General features: G+C 45.1%; 1 protein-coding gene across 1 annotated transcript in view; it reads left to right on the forward strand.

Moving 5' to 3' along the window:
* The first annotated feature begins 5,161 nt into the window (after positions 1-5,161).
* RBM47 (RNA binding motif protein 47) overlaps positions 5,162-23,482 on the forward strand; it is an 84,278-nt gene continuing 65,957 nt past the window's right edge. Inside the window, exons 1-2 of the mRNA XM_035896736.1 lie at positions 5,162-5,252; positions 5,397-5,539. Coding sequence (XP_035752629.1) covers positions 5,511-5,539 — 29 coding nt within the window. The 5' untranslated portion in view covers positions 5,162-5,252; positions 5,397-5,510. The remainder of the gene's footprint in view (positions 5,253-5,396; positions 5,540-23,482) is intronic.

The raw sequence follows: 23,482 nt of genomic DNA on the forward strand, positions 1-23,482 counted from the left end.
TGCTGAAGTGCTTCTGCTGCCCTTTGCCTGTTTCACTTCCCTTCCAAGAGAAGTGACTTCAGAGTAAATACCAGACCAGCACTCAGTGTGTCTCCTAGCCAGGGTTAATTCTCTAACCACGTAGCCTTGTGATCTTACCCAGCTTCTGATTTCACCAGCAATGGCTTCCACTTTTGAGCTAGAGAAATGTTTGTTATGAAGAGAGAGCCCAAGTTTTCACCTGTGAATTCTCAACCATCCACAAGGCAGAAGACATCTCCGAGATCCCCTGTGCAAACTATCCACATTCTGAGCTGAGAAATTAAGAGAGAAGAGCAATACTACATTCAGAGGGGTTTACCCTAGCATTTTCAGGTCCTCATTTTATCACAAGGACTGGAAAACCACTTTGCATAATGTGAGAGAGCTCAGCACAATGTAATAAAACCAAGAGGGAAGAAGAGCAGCAGCTTGTTGCAGCACCCTGCGAGCCGTGGGCTTGGTTGGAGGTGTAGCGAGGGTTATTTAAGGGCATGGTTACGTGCAGCCAAGGTGCTTCATGCAGATACCCCTGAACTAAAGTTCTCTGATGTACCTCTCAGGCTCCAGGAGCCCCAGGGAGTATTTGCTGGCCGAATGCAGCAGGAGGACACGGCGTATCAAGCGTGCCCACTCCCCTGAGTAAAGGGCTTACATCAAAGATAAAATAGAGCCGCCGCTATCAAAGACAGGCCTTGCTGTGACATCCCCACACTGGGGCTTGCTGGGGGGCAGAGCCCTGTCAGAGAGAAAACAGCATGGGTGAGAAAATACAAGAAGGCAAGAGGATGGGGGAAATCATGTCAGCTGCTATGATTTCTTAATGATTCAAATGATAATCCTTATAATTTGGATTATCAAGAATAATTTGAGCTATTCTATTAAAGTCCTGCAATCAATGTGACGAGGTGTTTTCATGACCACATGAGGAAAAGAGAAAAGGTTTTTCCCCTACGCGTAAAATATTTCTGAGCAAATTCTTCTGTGCAAGTCTGTGATGCGTTTCATGAAGTTATGTGTCTGGATTTGATCTTTGAAAGGAAGTTCATTCTCTTATATTAAGCTTTTTTGGTCTTGATGGAAACTGATCTCAAACCAAGCCAGTTTTGTTAGTAAAAGGTGTACCCAAGCCACAGGGTCTCTGTGCACATCCCAAGTGATAGGAGTTAGATTAATAATTCTGGAGTGGTACTGGCAGCAAAATACCTGTAAATACGTTCTGAGGAGAAGCTGAGTGTTTACAATACAGGAGCTTTGTTGGTAAGAGGCATTTGAACTGGTAGACAGAGCCGTGCTGAGAAAGGGATGGTTTTTCTGCCCTGATGCTACGCTGGCCTCAGCCAGCTCCCACGAGAGTGGATGGGGCAGAAGACAGGGTGGAGACAGGGTGGTCCCAGGAGACCGAAGATCTGCAAGTGTTTTGTTGGGCGCTCTCTTCCCTTCTGCTGCCCTCTTCGTTAGCTGCCCCTCTTACTGAAAAATGGGGTCCCAGATCTGCTCCCCACAAGACCTCTCTGGACGAGAAGGTGCTGTGCCACAGACTAAGCATACTGAGATCTTGTATGTAGGAAATGACTGTGTCTCACAGACCACTATCAGAAACGTTCGGTCTCCGAGCTTCAGCTTTAACTGGGAAAAAAATCAAACACTGTAAAATGACTGACTTAATTGCAGACTGCCTTTGCTTACTGAATTATATCCAAATATTTAATCATAGGAAACATTCTGTGTTAGAAAGCTTAAACAAAAATTCAGAGTTGAAATAGAGGCTTTTTAACTTTGTCTTTTTACAGAGGTAACAAATATTCTACTTCTCTAATTAGTTTTGTGATATTTAGAAACATTTCATTCCTGAGTGTTTTTCGTAGTTTCCAAATTGGGGGGGAGGGGGAAAGGGTTTTCATAATCTTCTGAATGAAATGCAGTCGCCAAACTTTCAAACGTGCAGTTTCTTGCTGCAGTAAAGTCAGTTCTTGGCAGTAGTGATGAACTGTACCATAGGTATTGCACAACTGACACCACAAGAAGCCATATTCAGAAAGAAACATAACAAACTGAGAGACACCCCCCCCCCCAAAAAAAACCCAGCTCCCCTGCCACGTCCTCCACAGTGACTTCTCTGTTGAAAACGCCGATTCCTTTTACACTACTTTTTTTATTGTATCAATACAAAAACATGAGTTAAGCAGGACAGGGAGGTTATATGCACTTCGGCTGGTTTTACACCTTTTCCAAATAAATTGTATGTTATACTGAAGACAAGGACAGTTTCCAAATTGGGGGGGAGGGGGAAAGGGTTTTCATAATCTTCTGAATGAAATGCAGTCGCCAAACTTTCAAACGTGCAGTTTCTTGCTGCAGTAAAGTCAGTTCTTGGCAGTAGTGATGAACTGTACCATAGGTATTGCACAACTGACACCACAAGAAGCCATATTCAGAAAGAAACATAACAAACTGAGAGACACCCCCCCCCCCAAAAAAAACCCCAGCTCCCCAACATTGAATGTTCATAGACAGACATTTTTTTATTGCAATTTTAAGATCAGTTTTGGAGGGCGCCTTCCTTAATCAAATACTGTTGCCTTTCAAGATTAGTGTTCACAGCCTAATCATGCTGCACTTAGCTTAATTTGCTTTGCTATGGACTCATTAAATTCTTTTCTTTTGGTCAGAAACCCTACCATGGCTTGGCAGAGGAACAGGAAATCTCTGCTCTGTGCTACAGGGCTGTGACTGCTCTTTCATTTTAACCCATAGACTGGAGGGTGCTGCAGCAAATTATGGCTGGGTCGCTCTTTCCTTCCTATGTAAAGAGCTCACAACCCCCTTAAAACGCTTTGTCAGCTGAACAATTGGGACTTATAGAGGGAGAAAAATTGTTCTGATGTAAAAAATGATTCAGACTGCCATTAGATCAATTGATCTAATGTTTAATTTTAGATGACCTGAACCCCCAATGGCAACAATCCCTACGACTGATCATAAATTTTCAAGGCTGCTTTCATCCCATCTCAGCTTCCAACAGATCCAGCATTTGATGGTCAAGAGGAGACTTTTCTGAAATGCTACTGTCATCTGGACGGCTGCTGTACGTTGAGAAAGGATAGCGCACTTCAGGAACAACATTTACCCTTATTTGAACTGGAATCTGTGTATCAGAGTACGGTATGAAATACTCTATTGCCACAAGGGATAAATAGTGGAGGTTTTGCACTGCTGCTTTGCTGGCAGCTGTGCGGTGTAGAAATCGCTGTCCTCACCAAAGGTTGGAAACCCATTAAAAAGCTGTGAGGGGATGTGTCATGGCCATCCCTCTACCTGCAGGTGTGTGCAGATGGATGTGGTACCTTGCAGTCTCATGTGGGCCCATGGAAAGTGTCTGTCACATGGAGACAGAGCGAGCAAGAACGGGTGTTTTGTCAGATGAGTTGTGGCCTGGAGTTAGCTCTAACTAAAATCCCCACGTGCTGTAACACACAACCTGTAGCTGAACTGCACTGAAAAAAAAAAAAAAGCAAACTCTTTCCTATCTTTGGTATCTTCAAAGCAAACCTATTTGAATCCTCCATCAGAAAAGAAGGCATGAACCTTCACCATGAAAAGAAGGCTTCCAGAAAGGATGCTGAATCTAGCCTGACCAGCACTGACAAGGGTGTCTCATGGTTGGATAACTGTGACAGTAAAAGGAAATTTTTGGTTTTCAGAGGCATGTCAGGCAGAGGTGAGACCCATAAGTGCATGCAACGAGGCAGTAAAAGAGGCAGAGCTACACTTTTAGCAGCATACCTTACAAAATTTGGCTTTACCACACTGGTGCACCCACAGCTCTTGGTAGTATAGCTGCATCCTGGATTCGCTGGACACCATATTCATGTCTTCCCATTTTCTATACTATTCATTGTGTTACAGAGACTCTCGTTTAGAAGAAGTAATCTGTACATGTTGACAAAGAAGTATTTCTGCCAGTAAGGCCTGTTTTGCTCCTCTAAACGGAGCAAATGCTCCTCTAAATCGAGCAAATGGAGCATAAGCTCTCTCAACATGAGATGGATTTCCTGGGGATCTTATTGGCAAACTTATCAGATGAAGACACTATGGAAAAGCCTTGCTTTAGGACAAATAGGCCATGTTTTTAAGGAAGATGATGCTAGAATATTTAAGAAATTTTTGTACCACTGTGACCCTCATTATTTGCTTTTCTGGACTATTTTTCCTTAATGAATCTAACTGCATAAAATGTCTGCAGCTAATGCTGGATTCTCATTTTAATTCAAGTATTTGGTGACAATTTTCCCTACGATTATTTACTCATTAACACTGGTAAGTTCTGAAAGATTTTTTATACTTGATACATTTACTAAAACTGGAATCATGCCCCTTATCAACTTTTCAATTACAATAGTTTGGAGAGAACACGCTGCTAACTTGAACTTTGCAATTTTTGGCTATGTGGCTTCACGTGTTATCCCAATAGGAGTTTGATTCATCAGTTTCTGCCTGAAGCAAAACTCTCTTAGGGAGTCAAGGTGGATTTGCTTAGGTAAAACCTGTGGGATTTTCCTCTACTGGAAAATGAATACAATTAGCGAAACACATGTTTAGAAGGACAAACTGCTTTCAAAAGGCACAGGTAATACGCTTTTTGCAGTGTAGCATGTACTCAGCTGTGAATATTTCTTTTAAAAATTAAGAAGAGCTAAGAAGAATTCTTAATTAAGAATTCCTAAGAATGAATTAAGAATAAAAATAATTATTTTTAAATTAGGAAGAATTATGAAGAATGAATTTCTGTCACAAGATTTAACTTGCAGGACTGCTAATGTACTGTTTGTTGGGGGCTTGCTTGGTCCAGCTGTCCTAGATGAAGATCCTCTGTCTACTTATTTAGATCACTACTGATAGTAAATGTTGTTAAGAACTTGCATATATGTGATGAAACATTGCCTGCATTAAGTTTTCTAACACACAAAAAAACCCCCCCACCTGCATTTAAACAAAAGTAACTGAAGGGAAAAGCTGAAAACTTTCTTTTTTTTGGGTTTTTTTTTTCTGTTGCATGACAATGCAAGCAGGAATTACTACTTAAAAAAAAAAATCTGCTGGTGTGTGCTTCCTGTTCCAGTTTGTTTAGTCACAAGTCTGAATTAGACCTCTCTGTTGGTTGGTTTCATTTACTATAAACAGGTCTTGTGCTTTGTTTCAATACATCAAAGCCCATAGCCAGGCACAGACAGGTAACGTAAAAGGGGGTGAGAAAGTTTACAGTCTTGTTTCTTTAAGCCTTTGAGACAATGGGCAGAGGGATCACCCGGAGGTTAAAAGAAGGCTTGGCTGTTTTTATTTTTTATAAACTGGTTTCTCTTTTCTTCCTTTTCTAGAAACCACATGTAACTTTAGGTCAGAAAAGGGTAAAATGTGGCACTTCCTTAACCAGCGTTACCGCTGCCTTGGGGTGACTGGATCAGGCGAAGATGTAGGCTCCTCTCCCTGCCATGCTGACGCCTCCGATGCTATCCTTCAGGTAAGTACCAGAGGTTTATTTTCTTCCCAAATCTCCATCCACCTGAAGGATGCAGATGGCTGAGGAGGGTATTTTCTCATGACTGATACTGCCAAAAAGAAAAAAAAAAAAAATCACTAGTTAAATGACTAGTTTAGCCCATTAAAGATAAAAGGGAATCACTCCCTCCCACAGCATTTTTAGTAAAGCTGCTCTAAAAGTTCGCTTCCTTCCAGCCTTTGCATCTCTCCAGGTTTCCCTCTCTCTTTTCTTCCTTTCTCTTTCTTCTTCTTCTTTTTTTTTTTTTTTTTAATCTGCCCTCTTAAAACAACAGGAATGCTGCACTGGCCTTCAGCCAGCCAAGGCTCAGCGAGCAGGGTAAAATTTCAGTTCAGATTTACGGGAAGGTGTTGGGAGTAAAAATCTGGTTTGGTGAGTTTAAGGCAGGGAGTAGTCAAGAGACAACCTTGCTACTGTGAGTGGGGAGAGAAAGGGAGGAGGAAGGGGGGGGAGGATAAAAAAAAACACCACCCAGGCTGGGGATGAGAGACCAATTTTTCCCCTGTCCGAGTTTCGGTGCGTATTCCTGAGCTCCTGCAGCCTTATCAAGTTTGTAGGCAGAAAGTCGGGTCTGGGAGTGGAAGAGCTGCGCAGTGCGGGCGAGGAGCTCAGGGTCCCGCTCCGTGCCCTGGAATGTGCGGCTTAGGGCAGGGGTGAGCAGGGGCTTTAGCTTAGCTGGTACTAATTGCAAGTTTTAGTGTTTAAAAACTCTGTTTAAAAAAAAAAAAAAAAAGAGAGAGAGAGCAAAGAGCCAAGAGAGGGGGGTTAAGGCTGGGAGAGCTGTTGCTCCAAGCAGCAGCGTGAGGAGTTGCTCAACTCTCATCTAGCAGCGGGGTAGAGAGGAAAATGCGCTAGGTTGCTGCCCCGAAACATTGCCGTTCCTGCGGATGGTGCTGGGTGCTGAGTCGGGCTCCAGGTAGGTACCGTGGCTAAGAGAGAGAGAGCAAAGAGCCAAGAGAGGGGGGTTAAGGCTGGGAGAGCTGTTGCTCCAAGCAGCAGTGTGAGGAGTTGCTCAACTCTCATCTAGCAGCGGGGTAGAGAGGAAAATGCGCTAGGTTGCTGCCCCGAAACATTGCCGTTCCTGCGGATGGTGCTGGGTGCTGAGTCGGGCTCCAGGTAGGTACCGTGGCTTTTCGGTTTGCTCTGCTTTTCCGCCGTCCTTACCTGAGGGTTTCCTCTTCTGTGATTGGGCTGACAACATAAGAAGACAGAAGTTCACTCAGAAAATAGATTTTAAAATATTTTTAGGGGGAGAAGGTAAATGGAGAGGATGGCAGAGATTCTTGGTGAAGTTTCAGTGTCTCTTTCCAAGTGATGGATTTCTTGTGACTCTGAGGAAAGGCGACAGATGAGAGGTGAGAGCGGATATTAAATAAGGACAGAGCGAGAAGTGATCTGCAGATTTGAGTTTTGAATTAAAAGATGCATGTTTCTCCCATGTCAAATCAAAATGACACCACGACGTGCCTAGTGTCTTTGGGGGGAATTTTGGAAGGAGTATTTTGTTTGTATGGCTGTTTCTTCTTTTTCAACATTTAGAATGCCGTAGTTTGTGCAGAACGCGGAGCGGTGGCACAAGTGACAGGGAGGTGACAAGTGGGCTCTGAGATAGGCTGCTGTCTGCCGCTCTGTTAGAGGCATTAGCATAAGAATGGGATCTTATCTGGGAAAAGTTTCTGATGGTGGTTTAAAATACATGTATCGCTGAAGCATCTCCTGCACTCTGAGGTATGTGTGATTAGATGAGAAATACCAGGGACTCCTTATCCATGTTAAAAGAAATAGATTATTTTTTTTTTTAGAGGGAAAGCTACACAGTTCATTTCTTCTTAGGAATTTAAATAAAACTTTGAGCTAAAGCCAAAGTATTGTAATACTTAAGGACGGGCTGGGACCTAACAGATCACAAAATGCCTCCTAAATTTTATCAGCTCAACTGGGCTGACCTGGCAGATGGCAGGACCGTAAGACCGGGCTGAAATGAGCCGCCTGAGGCTAACGTAAATTGAATATCAGTGCCTTTCTGTGCCTCCTAGACTTTGCAAACGATAATTTGGACAAGCCTGCAATTATTCTTTACCAGTTGAGCCGAGTTCACATGATGCGAGAGGGGGAACTGGGCGTCTTTCGCAACCGAGGCGGCGGCGAGCGGCCGGGCACAGGCCGGTTGCCAGCGGAAGGCAATGCGCACTCTCGGAGAGGAGACGGAGATAACACTGGGAATACGCCAGTGTTTGGTGTCCGCAAGCTCGTAGCGCGAGTGCTAAAGGCTTAGCAAACTGCTGCCTGGGAGATAAATGAAGAGACAAACACTTCCCTGGTGCGTTCCTTCTCTCGCCCTCTCTCCACACTCCCCTGCATATTCCCGTCCCTGGAGAGGTTTTTCTCCTGGCTTTGTTTTAAAGCCCTGTGCCCGCCGGGGAGCTGAGGGCAGGTGCTCCCGCCTCGCCTGCCTGCCCAAGGAGACCCCGGCTCCTTCCCCTGCTTTCGGGTGCTGGTACCTTCTGAGACACAGGCTGGGGGCCCAAGGTGTTGTTAGGGAAATATTTAGAGTTGGCTGGCATGTAAATACGATGGCTAATCATGTGTGTCCCCGCAGCAGCCCAGGATGCGAAATCTTTGTCTGAAGTTTCAGAAAGTAAAGGAATGTGCTGCCTTCAATACACCATATTTAAAAAAGGTTGAAAACTTTGGAATAAAAGTATTTAATATAAGCCACAGAGATCGCAAAACTTTGATGGAATACTTTCTGTTTCAGTGGCATTTTGGTCTGAAGCCTTGACCTTGCGTGGCCCCGTGCCTGGCCGGCTTCGGCAGGGCTCTCCCCAGCACCAGGGTCTGCTTTTGGGGATGCCCGAGGCCTTGGCTTCCTCCATGTGGCCTGTGCCCCCTTGCTCCTCTGCTACCGCTCTGTGAAATGCTGCACCCTCTTCTGCGAAAGCTGTGAGAGCATCTGACAGAAGGCAGAGGGGTTTGCTTTTGCTTGTTGGGATATTTTTTTACCTCTGTCAGCTGTTCCTCCCTATGACATTGAAGACCACTTGGGTAAAAAGCTAGAAATGATGTTTTTTTTGTAGCTGATTAAAAATATTTAATCCCAGCAACATAGATGGTGCTTCATAATTCTACCGTCACAGATTTATTATTGGCTCTGACAACCAATGAGATCGATTTTTATGGTTTTAGGTGTTTATTGAAACCCCATTCATTGGGTTGGCGATGAAATATTGAAACTGTATGAATCTCCTATTTCTTTAAAGAGCAGCTAGAGAAGAAGATCTGGGGGTTACTCTGGAGTGGGCATACAGGCACCTGGTGGTTTACTGTATTGGAGTGACAAACCTCAGCAGATGCAATACTACACTGATACGTGAAACGATGACATAATCTTGACGTTTTCATTCAAACCTCTGGCCCTGATCATCTGTGCATATTTTCCCAAATCAACATTGCTCTGATTTATTGAGAAATTAAATTAGGGAAAATATGTGCTTTTTTGTGAAGAAATGTTGCCACATCCTGTTCCTGTTGAAAATAAGAAATCAATGACTTGGACGAACATAAAGATTTTTATCAGGTATTGGTATTTATTATTGATATTTACCTGATATTTTATCAGGTAAAGATTTGTATCAGGTCTGCTTTGTAGCAAGGAAGCAGATCTGAGAGACTAACTATGAAGGGGCTACCTCCATGCCTGTCTACAGGTGTTTGTAGTCACCTCCTTCGTCCGGAAGTTGAGATCTCCAAATTGCCGATGACCTAAACTGACAAATCCTTCCTTATATTGTAGTCAAGTCACTTTGAAATTTGTTTCATATGGGGATTTTTAGGTGCAATTTTCAGGGTTGTAACATGGCTCCTGTGAACTGGATGTTTTTGTGTGCTGCTTTAGCAGAAGGAAGGACTCTGACCTTTATCTTTCCAGTAAGAGGCCTAAAATAATATTTCTTTCTGCTCTTGTAATTTTTTTTTCAATAAAATGCTTCTGGGTACACCTAGCTCTTGCCAAGATCAGGAATATCTTCTCAGTAGCCTTGCTGAGACAATGCAGGCTTTGTATAGCTGCGGCTGTTGGGGTTTTGGTGACACAGTGAACTCAACAGAGCAAAGCAACTTCTTAGTAACTGCAAAGCTGACTACCTGGTATTTGAGGGCATTTTTGTCTTTTCCAGGCTTTTCATTTGCCAGGATCACAAGCAAGCTTTCATTTGAGAAGGAGAGGGGTTATTTATATTTTTTTAAGCGTCTGTTTTACAAAATACATGTGAGGTCTGGACATTAGCTTTTACCTAGCTTGGTTGTAAAGCTGAGACTAAATCAGTACAGATGGGCTTATTTGGCACGAGATGGAAGAAACTGCAAATGCACAGGAATCCTCTACCAAGAATCATGATATAAAAGTAACTTTCAGCTGTTTCCAAAGTGAGCATGGCTTAACCAACCACTAACAACCGAAATGCTCGCTGTCCTATTCACCGACGCTGGGGCCATCAGGAGGTTTGCTCCGGAGAAGCACCACCCCAAATGATGTAGCACAGGATTTGCATTCGTATTTTGGTCTTTTGAGTACCCAATGGATGTACTTGAGTTCTACCTTTGAAATAAACTGAAATACTGCCTCTGCATTTCTGTCTTTTATCGGAGAAACTTAGGAAGCTCCGCCACAAGTCAGGGTGTAGGTTCAGCCTCAGCAAGTTGAGTTCTTGGTAACATTAAAGACGTCGTTAATTATTGCACTGTCATAGACCCGGGATTCCTGACCGGGGTGTTGCTGCTGCGTGTGTACCTGCTGCGCAGGCGGAGCGGAAGGATCATCGCCGTCGTGCAGGGTTTATGCATTAAATACCTGGCGAGAGGCAAGAAATGGGTTAGACGCAGGGTGGAGCACAAGGAAATGTGAGAGGGGTCAGCTGGGTGCAGAGCGGGTGCAGCACGCTGGCAGCCTGGCTGCTGTTGCACTATTTCAGCAGCAAGGGAGAGATTTTAGAAGGAACTTTGGAGGGATGAGCAAAGTTTCTGTGCAGCTGTGGCCAGGGAGGTACTCTCAGGGAGGAATTATGAGGGAAAACAGAAAAGTTACTTGATGAGAAGTATAAATTGGGTTCAAAAGTGGCAAAAGGCACCCATTTGTCACTCAGGTCTGCCTGCCTGCACAAGCGTCATGTGTAAGGATGCCTAATATTTTATTTGTTAGGGAATGGAGAGCTGGTCAACAGAAGCGCAAAATTGAATGGCACACTCAAAGCATCAGGCTATGAAAATGACCCTTGTAATAGCATTTGGAAGATGAAACAGCGGATCAAGACTGCAATTGTGAAAGCAGAGAAAAGGATGTCGCCGATTCTGAGATAATGCAAGGGTGAGACTCCGGAGAAGTGGTTTAGCTGTGAGACCAGATAGAATAGGCAACCTCTTGAACATGTAAGTGGAAAGCATCAACAGATCTTAGCTGTACCTTGAAAGCAAGGCTGCCCGAATAAACACCTTGCCCTCTCTGCGAACAGAGCAGTAATTGTCACTGAGGAAAGGAGAGAAAAGAGATTCGAAGAGCCTTTGAGAGTGGGGGGTGTCAGGGACTCTCTTTTATCCACGTTGAGCTGGAAGGGATGGCTAGGCTTTCAGAAGACAGCAGAAAAAAGTGGGTGAGGGGCATCAGTTGGGCTGGATATTGATGGGAAAGCAAATTGAAGGAAACTGAAGTATAGGGAGAGTTTGCAGTTGAACTTGGTAGAAAGATGAGGGTTAAAAGCAAAAGAGAAGTCAGCAGGGCTGACAGGGTGGAAATCACAGAGAGGCTGAATGGTGAGACACGATGGGGGAGGCGAATAGATGGTGCTGAATGGGACCACTTGAAGGTTAGTGCAGGGGAAATTCAGCAGTAGGGAGCCTGGAGCCTGAGCGGTGCGTGCCGAATAAATGGCCTTTTTTAGGAGCAAAAGAAAAATACCAGGGCAGCAGAGGAAGGGAATAGGTGAGATGGACACAGCATGATGAGGGGGTGATATGGGTCATCAGCATAAATCTGCAACAGCGACAAGAGGAAAATAGAGAATCAGAACAGGAAGAGGAAGGTGGAGGACTTGAGTGAAGGGGAGGTGTCTGCAGGGCTGGGAAGGGAAGGGAGTGAATGAGAAATGGGAAGTAAGGGATCCTTGTAAAGAGAAGGAGGGAGGAAGTGGGGGGAAGATCAAACCACTGAGCATAGCCTGATCCCAGTTAGGGAATATCTGAGGCAGGGATGCTGCATTAGGGCTTGAAAGCCTTGCTGCTGAAGCAACAAGGAGGTTTCAGGACCTGGAGGGAGGGAAGTATGAAGCGACTGTGTCTTACTGAGATCCTTAAAGCTGGAATGTGTGCTAGAGTGAGAAATAGAGGGCGCGGGGACCGGGTGGCCAGCATGCAGGGTGTGACTGCGGGAGCCTTCAGGACTGGGGAGGGAGGAAGAGACAGGGCTGGGAAAAAAGGCACCAAAGGCAAGGAGGGAAGATAGAGTCAAACACGAACATGCACGCAGGGACATGTCCTCAAGATGTTTTTACAACAAAAGAGCACATTCAGCTCACCTTAATAAAATGTTCACATTATTAACATGACTTCAGGCCATGTCCCCGTCATGTGCATGCTTTTGGCAGTAAAATTTCCTTTGGCTGTGGATGCTGCAATTTCACCAGAGTTCATGCCCCGGTACCCACATCCTAATGTGAGTGCTAGTCCTCACAGGGAGCATTTCACTGACATTAGTGTTCCCATTAAAGATAGCACTAATAAGGTGCCTGAAGCTCACAGGAGCATGGTCACAGGTAAAGCTGCAGGCAGAGGTAGATTTTGTGGGTGGATGTATTCAAACTTTTGGGACGGTAGTACAGTCTGTGGATCTTTGAAGCTTGACTTCGTCCTTTGCTTCTTGGCTTCATGAAGAAGACAAGGAAAGACCCGCCTTATCTGAGTTGCTGAATGCGCGTTGGATGGATGGGACACTAGAGGTGCCTCAGGTTAGATCAAGGTGATCTGAACGTGCCTATTGTTGTTGCCATCTGTGGCGTCTTACTTAGTGTTTACAAAGCAAACAGGGCAAGGAGATGCTGCTGACAAAGTTGTCTGCTCAACCCAAGCACCCAGGCCCCAGGGCGGCTGCAGACACACCTGGCGGTGCTGCACAACTCCAGGGCCCAGGAGCAAGCTTCGACCTGGACAGGGTCCAACCAGGCCACAACTGTCCTGCAAGGAAGGAAAATAAAAGTGATTTTCGTAGAAGCTAATTGCATTGAGCAATAATAAACAAAAAGGCTTCTACCTACTTCTTCCACATACTGAAGACCCAAGTGTCGTCTTACCTGTGTGAGTCACCCAGGTCAGACTGTGTGTGTGCAGAATAAATCTTCCCAAGTGCCACAGTGGTGGTGAGGGATGTCTGGTATGCTGGGTGCTCTGCCCCTGTTGTGGGTCCAACATGGTCCAAGACGAGCAGGGGCTCCTGAACACATGCTGCTCCTCCCTGCCTTGTAATGGGCCAGCCTGCAGCCCCTGGAGCCCTTCCTGGTATTGGAAAGTCTTTTCTCTGACCCACCTTTTACCATGAGTATTTGCAGGTCCTTATTTGAGGTGCTGAGAAGATCAGAGACCATGTCTTCCCATGCTCAATTTTCATTTCTCTTGAGAATCCAGGTTTTCTGCGGGTATTCGTCTGTCTGCTTACATTCCTGGTAAGCAGCAAGACAGACTGACAAGTAATTTTAGTTTTTACTGTCTGCTGACCTTATGAGTCTAAGTAGGAAGAAAATGCCGGTCGAAATTCCTGTGCAAATTCCTGGCCATTCCCATGGCCACCTGCTTCATGAAGGTTTATCAGCTCACTGTCTTGGTTGATATATGGGGCACTGTATAAAACCTACAGCTCTGAGGGATGTGAATAAACGGCCAGAATCCCTGAGTAAGTGCAGTTAAATATTGCTAGACTGGAGGCACTGGTGGCCTTGGCTGTTGGCTTTCTCATCAGAATGAGAAAAGCCCAGGGCAAGTGGCTGTTTTGCTCACAGAGAGGTTCCAGGGTTTTTTCCCCTCTAGCTACAGCATTATCTGGAGTTTTAACTGTGGCTTTTTGATTCCTGTCATCTCCCAAAGGTGGTGTGCTAGCAGGAAGAGAGGCACATGGCAGGGATTTGGGAGAGGTGTGTTACCCGCGATCCTGCTGGCCCCTGGGCAGTGGGGTTGCTGGGAGTGGGCTGTTGGCACTGCTGTGGTGTCCATCCCATCGGTAAAGCAACACAGCGGAGAGCTGAGCCGGTTGGACCAGCCTCAGCTTGTGGCTTTACCAAGGCAGCTGAAATCTGAGCCGGATCCTGGCATTTCCATCTGCAGATAGCTGAGCTTTAAAAAAAAAAAAAAAAAAAAAAAAAAAAAAAAAAAGAGAGGAAAAGTATGTTATTATATTTTTATATTTACATGAATATATAAATTTTTCTAATTTTTATGTTATATACTTATATGTTATTGCATTCCTTATGCAAATAGTGGCCTTTCTTCTACACTGGTATCAGTGACCACTGGCTTCAGTGAACTCAAAGTGCTGTGTACCCCTACAGGCGTGGAGAACAAGGCTTTGATTAAGTTTAACTCTGCAGCTGTTTGGGGAATACCTTGCTGCTTCTAAACAGAGGCAGGCTTCTCTGTATGTGCACAGCAGGTATCAACACAAATCTGTCTCAGAGCTGGATTTTTAATTCCGAAAGCACTGTCAGTCAGCTGTCAGTGTTTAGCTACCACCTTTGTCTCTGGTTTAGGGGGATGATCTTGATGGGATCATTTTCCCTCACTGTGCCATAGTTTCCCCACCAATAGATAGGAAATACGTATTTTTTTCCTCTCCTCCTGTGGAACACTAGAAATGCACTCTTGAGGAGTGCCATAGGAGACAAGTTGTTAAAGAACATGCTGCGTATATACAAGAGGTGTTAGGGACGCACTTGCTTCTAGCATGAAGCATCTCTCCATCTTTATATTTTCCAATAGACACAACTGTTTTTTTCCAAATAAATAAGTTGTGTAAAAAATACAGGGTCTGCAAAGAAAATGGAAGCAAAACTGCTGATGGTGCGATCTACTTACCTATGGGCAGTGTAATAAACTTAGTTTTATGAAAAATGCCATGTATCCATAAGCCTAGAAGGTTAGATTTGCAATAAAGCTTCATACCGGTAATAGGGAAAATCAGTTAAAGAACACGGCACTCCGTGATCTCTGTGGGTACCCAAGGGATAGCCTGCACAGGGGACTTGTAAGCTGGGGTGTAAGTTTATAGTATCTTTGGACAAACCTTTGTGTTTTTAATATGTGGGCAACCGTATGATCTTTTTTTCTTGTACTCCAAAGTAATCAGAAAGGCTCCTGCTGTAGTCTGGGAGCCGTAATCGTGCTACCCCAGGGCAGATAGGAGGCAATCTGTCCCCATGTGGGTAGTCGTGCCCTAGGAATACCCACAAATGGGTTGGATAGACCCTTTCCAGTGCTAAGGCCAGTGCAAAGAGGATTAGATAAGCTTGCTAGTCGTTGTTGTGCAAGTTTCTTTCTGAGTTCTGTGTTCAAAGCAAAACTTGGGCAAAACCACAGGATCAAAACTCCTTGGTGGCCAGGCTGCATCTGTAGGGCACAACACGGCAGTCAGCACACAGCGCTCCCCGCTGACTCACTGCTTCCCCATCCTGCGATGTCCGCCTTCGCCTTCCGGCACGGGTGCCTCTTGCTGGGGCCTCCACGCTCTCCGCTTGCTCTGCCTGTGTTCCATCAGTGAGTTTGGGTCCATGGCCAGGGATCCTGGAGCAGGATGCGTGTTTGCAAGAATGCAAAGCGAGGGGTTGCTGAGCAAGGGAGTCTGTGAAGCGCCAGCGCATATGCAAGCCAGTTCAGAGTGCTAAATATCTGGATGCTGGTACCATGGAGAAACAGAAGGGATGAACCCCCTCCCCGCCAACGTCAGGAGCTCTGGATGACATGCAAGGTGAAGGAACCAGGCTTTCCTTTTCACTGCGTTTCTACATTGTTCAGATCTGGGTTCCAGCCACGATGCCAAAATGCAGCAAGGGCTCAGCTTCTGTCTCACCTCTGACAAGGGGGCACTGCCTCTGTGTCTCCTAAAACAAGCACTGAACATGAACGATGTGAGATGAGCAGCATTTTATTGCTCCTTCTATAGATCCAAACCATTTCTATCACATTTGCTCTTCCTCTAATCTTATCTGTTCCGTGTTGCAATCTGTTGTGCTTCCCTATTTCCAAATCAAAGTACAATCTTTCTGCAAAAACTCTAAAAGCTGCCTCGATTTTGAAATGTGTCCTGTTTTAAACAAAGAACATCAGTTGGTTGTGAACGCATCGGTTTGTTAATCCTTACCTGCAAAGTAACCAATGCCAAAATCATTGCATTCTCAAAGCTCTTGCAGATGTCAATCACTATTAAAAAGGCTTCTTCTGAGTTCACACATACTATTGTATATATATGTGCAATAGGGTGTAGAACAAGCCAGGCAAGAAGCAAAGTATACGAATGACTGGTTTTGCAGGAAAGGCACCAGTATGAAGCTTAGGACCAGGTTCACGTCCCTGCCTTGCCACAGAAAATGGCATGGACGAGTTAATGACGGTCAAGCGGGTTGTTTCTGGTTGCTGTGGATATCTGTTCTGTGGTTACTGGTCTCTACCAGTATAGCTGAACATCCCATTGGGTTGTGAGGTCTTGCAACAGGATCTGGTATGGCTGATCTTTGGGGAGCTATGGCAAATCTCTGGGTTTTTTCTGTGTGTTTGGTTTATGCCTCCATTTTGATAGGGTTGGGCAGTTGTGCATGGGCAGTTGTGCTGGGAAAGCCCCCAGGGAGGGATGAGGGAAGGGGGAAGAGGGAAGATGCTGATCAGCTGGACACCTAACCCAAACCTCTGGCACCCCCGAGCTCCCTGCCTCAGCTCCCCTTCCTACACCGTCCTCCCCCACGGCCCTGGGGCAAGGGGGCCTTTGGGAAGTGCTGCTGGTGCTATGTAGGTCTTTGTAATCACCATGACGCAAGCCATCGAGGGAGGGTGGGGAACTGCCTGGCAGGCTGCGTTTCGTGCTCCCGCTGTGCCCCTGTGAAGCGAGGGCAGCTGAGAGGCGCTTGCTGTGAAACCCTGCGGCCGGGGGAGATCTGGGAGTCCCCAGGTTGTGACAAGTCCCAGGTTTCTGCTTTTGACCACAGCTTTTGGAAAAACAGTTTGAAATGCACTGCTAAAGCGCCCGTAGCTTTAGTATTAATAAATAGATATAAATTTTGTAGCCCATTCCGGAAAAAAATCTGCACACAATATAACCCTACAGAGATCTGGGACTGTAACTACTCCAAGTGCATCAGACTTTGCATCCCAGAGTTCCCAGCGTACGAGCAGATGCAGAAGGAAGACGACAGCCAATCTGGTTAATAAGGATGCCCTGCATTTTCTGATAGGCAGCTATTTTCATTTGCTCCTAATTTTGCAAAGCTTTAAATCCCTGGACTGAAATGCTGCATGGCAAAATGTCCACCTGAGGCATGTGAATTGTTCTGCATTTGCCTGGATAGAGGCCGGAGAGTCGTTTAACCTAAAACGATTCGACTGTATCTGAAAATCAAAGTTTGAGAATTTGCTCTTTTCAAATTTTTGCAACCTCTTGCTAGGGCAGTGACTTGACCTTTAGCAGGGAGGTGGGTCTTGTGCAGAAGTACCCAGATTTAAGCAGGATATGAACCTTTGAAAATCACAGTTCCCATGCGCGTAGTGGAGGCTTCAGCTTTTAACATCCGAGTCCCAGAAACCGCTGTTCACTCTGCGTGTGCTCCAATCTGAGCAAGGCTTTAGCTGCAGGTGTGATACAAGGCCTCTAGGCTCTCTATGGCTGAGCTTGAGAGCGGGAGCAAAGGGAGCAAAGAAACAGGCGCTGGTATCCGATGAGGGTGGGGTGGGAGCTGGGGGCACATTGTCCAAGGAGCCTGGACAGAGCTGAGCTGGAGCGCTTGGGGTTGTGAATCCAGGACTTTTCCCAGCACCACCATTCCCTCGGGAGGCTGGAAGGAGCCCCCCGTTCCTGCCTCTTCCCTCTCCTGCTGGTGCTGCCAGCAAAGGCCGGGCTGGGTTGCTGCCCTACCTCTGTGATTTACTCAGTTGTTACTTCGTGGAGCAGAAGTCTGTGCGGTATACCTCATGTGCTACCCCTCCGGGTGACACACGCATCAGTAGGATGCCACATGATGGAATTTGGGGTTGGGTTTCAGTTTGCATCAAAAAAAAAATACATAAAAGCTTAGGAAACAGTGCATAGACTCAGAAAAAATATGAAGCGTGTAATTCAGATAGTACCAGATTTATAGTCTGCACAAACCTAATTTGCCTTCTGGTATGTATTATTATAGTATGAACCTGTTTTTTTGTCACATTTAGTGCCACTGATTTTTTTTGTAGGATCTTTCCTTTATACCATGTATGAAAAGGAGGGTGGTCAGTGAGCAATTTTGTTTTTCTTTTCTCCTACTGTTCAGGATGTATATGCTTCATTCTTTTTTATTTTTTCACTCTGAAGAGAGATTTACTACTCTTTGGCTTTTTAATGGTGTTAATCTATAGTATTTAAATACTTCACAAGCAGTAATGAGATAATCTGCACAACAAGCCTTTGATATTTATTTACTAAAAAAATAGGGATGCAGAATGTAAATTAAGAAGTTTACCATAGTTTTGAGTGTAGAATTTATGATGACAGGGCCAGGCACAGGTGAACCTTTTTAGTTAAAGGTCATCTTCACTGAAAAATGTGCTTTAGGTTTAACAAGCTCTAGCTATAGATTTACATCAAGCTTAGCAGGTTATTTTGGGTAAAGAGAAATAAACATATTCAAATAAGTTGAAATGTTACTTGCACATTTTCCAAATAATGCAACCACATTTTTTTGCTTTAGAATGGAATTTCATTTAAAAAATTGACCAAATTTAACAATAAAAATGGGGTAGAGAATCCAGAAATGAAATGTTTGCTTTGGGGCAAAATAAACTGCCTCCCTTTTTCTTTTTTTTCTTTTGCACTTCAGCTGGCAGTATGAGTCAGTCGCACCGCTCGCCTTATGACTCTGTTTCCCAGAAAACTTGGGTTTGCTTAAGATCCACATTTTCAAAACACATTTCCCAGCGAGATCACTTGCAACTCTAAGTGCTCCTTAATTCTGCAAGCAAACTGCAGATCAGAAAACGTTCCCACCCCAAAATAAGGAACATGCAGTTGGTGACCATCTATACAAAACTTGGTTTAAATGACTTGGCCAGTGATACACAGGATCCATGCGCAGAGCGAAGACAGAAAGCAGGAATCAAGAGCCTGTTTATCTGCCTTAGCTACAAGTTCCCCTTTCTCTCAGTGCATCAGGTGCCAGGTCCCCTCCGACGTCTCTGGGAGAGTGGTGGGGACAGCAGGCACCATCAGTGCCCAAACCCGGCTTCTCTGCTGGAGCAGGGCCACCCTCTGCACTGCAGAGCAAGCAAAGGAGGCCACCATCTCCCATGAGGGTCTGGGGCAGTGGTGGAATCCAATTTGCAGCACCCAGCTTCCAAATATTGGGTGCTCCAGGGGACCTCTGACCCTTATCAGGGGGAGCAGCACATTGCAGCGCTCGCTTTCGCATGCATGGTTCTGCAGCATTCTTTCAGACCCAGGCTGGCACCTTTGCCTAGTGAAACACAGGGTTGAGGACAGTGGTACTTCTTGTCAGGGTGGAGGGCAGCTGGGGAAAGCACCACAATGCTTCAGTCCCTTCTGGACTGGAGAGCCTGTGTTGGGGTGCATGCCCCTGGGGTGGGGTGGTACCAGCGCCCGCTGCTACATGGCTGGGGAGCTGTGGGGCTGGGAGGAGAAACCAGAAGAAGAGACATCCTCACCACCAACAGCTGATTAGATTTTGGGCTGGGAAGGGGAAATCCCAGGATGTTGTGTCTGCGCTGTGGCCTGTTTCTGTGTTTTATCCACATCCCTGCATGTCCATTGGGTAAAAGAGGTAGGAGCAAATGCCAGCTTCTTGTGGGCAGGAGTCACCCACGCCCTGAACTCCACTGGTTTAGGGGCTGGTTTCAGGTTCATTCTGGATGCAGTGGTCCTGCACACATCTGCACTGGCAGGCTGGAGAGCATCTTGCAGGGCTAGCTTCTTTCACTGACATTGTTACAGCTGGAAAAACAGCCTGTGGAAAAGATAAATGAGGCTTGTGTCCTTAGCAAGATAAGAAAAGATAGGAGGATGAAGAACGAAGAGATTACAGAAGACAAATACTGAAGAGAGTGCTGAGGACTAGGATATTGCCCTCGCTAGGTTTCCTAGTGTTAGACATCTCCTCACCTAGGGAATACGTCCAGCACGGCTCTGATCACCACATTACACCTCTTCTAGAGATCTATTTAATAAAAGTGGTTTGTAAAAGCAGGAGTCCAATGTGGCAATCCACCCTGTACCGCTAGGGTGTTCGGCTCTCCCTTTCCTGGTGGATGGTAATCACAAGTGATAGTTACCTGAAGTTCAGCTGTTTTCAGGTGAGGAACAGGACATTGGTAGGAGACTGAGATGATGGGACAGTGGACCCGGAGGAGCCCACTGCACCGTGGTGTCTCTCTGCTTTGCATTTTGCCTTCAAACAGGCTAGGGCTGAGGCACAGAAATGCAGGGGGGCTGCTTCCCCTCCCCTGGAGCCACTCCAAAAGCCTCAATGACTTGAAAGGTGCTGGATCAGGGCCAGAATGCATTGAATGTCCCAGCAGGAGTGAACCGGCATGGATTTGGTTCTTTTAATGCATTGCTCTGAAGCAGAAGCAGACGAATGAAAGATGCCCGTTTCACTGGATATCACAGCCACTGGAGGGAAAGGCAGCCCCTGGTCAATGAGCCTGAAATCCAGAGTCAAAAATGAAGCACACAGAGCAACCTCCCTCACGCAGAGCAAATGGTTGAAAAAGAGGATGGAACCTACTGTCCCAAGTAGGCTGAAACAAGGCAGATCACGCTGCAGCCTTCATTGAGCAAGCCCACATTGCCAACATGCTTATGAAAACTACAGGGTGGATGATTCGCAAACAGAGCAAAGGACCAAAAATAAAAAGCAGAAGAAGAATTTTCACCCCTCTAATAGGAGATGCAGCATTTAAACTGTTCTCCTAGCCCGGTGTGGCAGCGGTACATTCCCTTTCACACACCTGCGCCCATGCTCGTTGGCTCTTTGTTCTTTTGCAAGGTCACTGGCTCCGAGGAGGACCTGCAGCACATGACGATAGCTTTATAACACATGATAGTAACTTTTCAAAAAGTGCAGGCCTGACGTTATCATTTCGTGCCTGCCCATTCTTCTGTTCATTCAGTGGGATGATCACAGAGAATGCAAGCAACCTTCTTTTCATCTTCAAAGCTTTGGTCAGGTCTACAGTGCAAGTGTTGGCTGGCCCAGCTGTGTCAGCCAAATCGTACTTACTCCTTCTCCCTGTTCTACCCCCCTCAATAAACAAAACTAGGGGTCATACCTGACCACCTTACCAGGAGAACCTCCTCATGAATCCACAGTTGTATTGGGAAATGCCCTACCACAGAGAGAATTTATTTAACTTGCGGGTGGAGGTCCTGAACAAGCTCCACTGGCCAGATCGTGCCTGTGTAGGTTGTACAATGGTAAAATGTACAGGGAAAACACAGCCTACATTTTGTGTGAGCCACTGCAGTCTGTGGTAGGGACCATCCAGCAGCAGCTCACAGCCACCTCGGCTGCCTAATGGTGGCAAGGACAGCCCATGTCTGCACTGGTTATGCCTAATTACTTGAAATTAGTGAAAATCAGCACGTGGTTTTCTGGCTTTCAAAGCTGAATTGGAATCAACCCCCTTGGAGATAACATGCATTATTATTGTTGTACTTGAGCAGGTTTTTTTTCCCTTTGTATTCTATCTCTGTTCGGACTTCGGTTTAATATTCCTTCTCTCCTTCTGTTTTGGTTACTCTGTGTCTTAGTGCTTAGAGATTTCCTGCCTGTACATTGAAAGTTTTTAATGAAGAATTTCAGCAACACTCGGAGCTACCAGCAAAAGCCCTCTGCAGATTTTGACAGAAAAAGGAGTTATATGAAATTACTTCTAATCTCTTTATCCTTGTCACACCACTCTGCTATGCAGTAATACACCAAAGAATTTCCAGAAAGCAAAGGTTGGCGACTTACAATACCTACTGGCTTGGTTGAAAAAATAAATAATAGAGGAACTGGGATGAGAATTCAGTCTGCTGCTGTTAGCTGGGGGACAAAGGAGGGGGAAAGTGGAGGGAGAAGGCTGGAAAAAGTAAATGCTCTCTCAGGTTATTTTTTTTTTTTAAAATAAAACCTTGAGGCCAAACAAGACATTTCCCTCAAAAGTTTAGATCATGTTCTGAAAGTTAAAAAATGAGGCGTTTTGCTTGACTTTATCATGGCAGCTATCAATGGCCCGTTGTTAATCCCTGGTAGAGTGGCAAAGCTGCAAAACAAATAACAGTATGTCCTTGAGTGCACCAGTTCTGTACCTGACAGGTTTTCGTTTTTCACCCCGTTGCATAATGCTGGCATGTACATATGACACGTAGTGTATGAAACTTTCTGGGTAGGGCTTGGTCCTGCCTCCATTCAAGACAAGGGCAATACTCTTCCAGTTCTCAAAAGAGGTCTGGTCCGGTTCTCAAGGTCACGGTGTGTGCTGGAGCTGACCCCAGCCTGATCAGGAAGCCAGGCAGCAGTATTTTAGAGTAGGACAGCTGTGTCCCATTCCAGTCCAATCTCACATGCACTTCTGTGAGGACTTACCTTTTGAAATGCCATGGCAACTAATGGCTTTTACCACTTGCCTGCTGTTTTCTCAGATTTATTTCCTTAAAAAAAGAAAAAAAAAAAAAGGAAAACGAAACCCAGCTATTATTTCCTCCTGAGATACACAAACACAGAAAACAATATATTGATTTTCTTGTACTGTGTGTTTGTCAGTCTTACCCAAGCATTCTGTGTAGGTGTTATGTGATTTAAAAAAATGAGATGAAACGTGGGTGGGACTGAAAACGCAGTTGCTATTATTCATCTATTTATGCCATAATACACGTGTGATCGGGCTGTGATTTTGTGCAGCAGCCCAGGAACCTACGGATTGCCTGAATCATCCTTCTGTAAAAGGGCCAGGCGATGTGTTATTTAATCCTTCTACTAGATCAGCAAGATCTGTACATACTAAATTTGTATTTCATGCCTACAGCCAGCATCAGCCCACACATGTGATGAAACATCAGCATAGAAATCCGTACCTGTACTTTTTTTCCTTACAATATGCAAGCTCATCAGGATTTCAGCTGGGGGGAAAAAATGTGTAAGCAGCATAGTTACCAAAAAGTGAAGATTTTGTAAAAATAAAACTACTTGTAAGTTTGGGACAAGTTTGCAAAATGATCTGATCTGTGTAAAAACAAAAATTACAAGGAAAATATCTCCGCTTTTCAATTTGAAGCACCTTATGTGGAAATTGTAGGAAATTTTAAAGAAACACTACAGAATAAAAAAATCAAACTGAAATTTATTTTTGTATTTTGTTGAGAAAGGCAAGAAAAAATAATCTTTGTTATTGTTGTTTGCAGGGTCAATTTGTGATAGAAAGAAAAGAAGCTTGTTTACAAACCTGCTTTTGATACTTTCACCTTCCCAGAAGGAGTAAAGATGGCCAAGCCATCCTCAGCTTGTTTGAGTAAGAAATGGGTGTTTAATCCTGAAAGCTCGTTCAGCTCCATGGAAATGTACCTTTGACATATGCAGACCATCCAAAAATATTAGGTATAGACCCCTTATCGTGTTTTTGCAGGCTCAACCACATTCC

The sequence above is a fragment of the Egretta garzetta genome, unplaced genomic scaffold (genome assembly GCF_000687185.1).
Source record: "Egretta garzetta isolate BGI_Z169 unplaced genomic scaffold, ASM68718v1 scaffold256, whole genome shotgun sequence".
NCBI classification, from domain to species: Eukaryota; Metazoa; Chordata; class Aves; order Pelecaniformes; family Ardeidae; genus Egretta; species Egretta garzetta.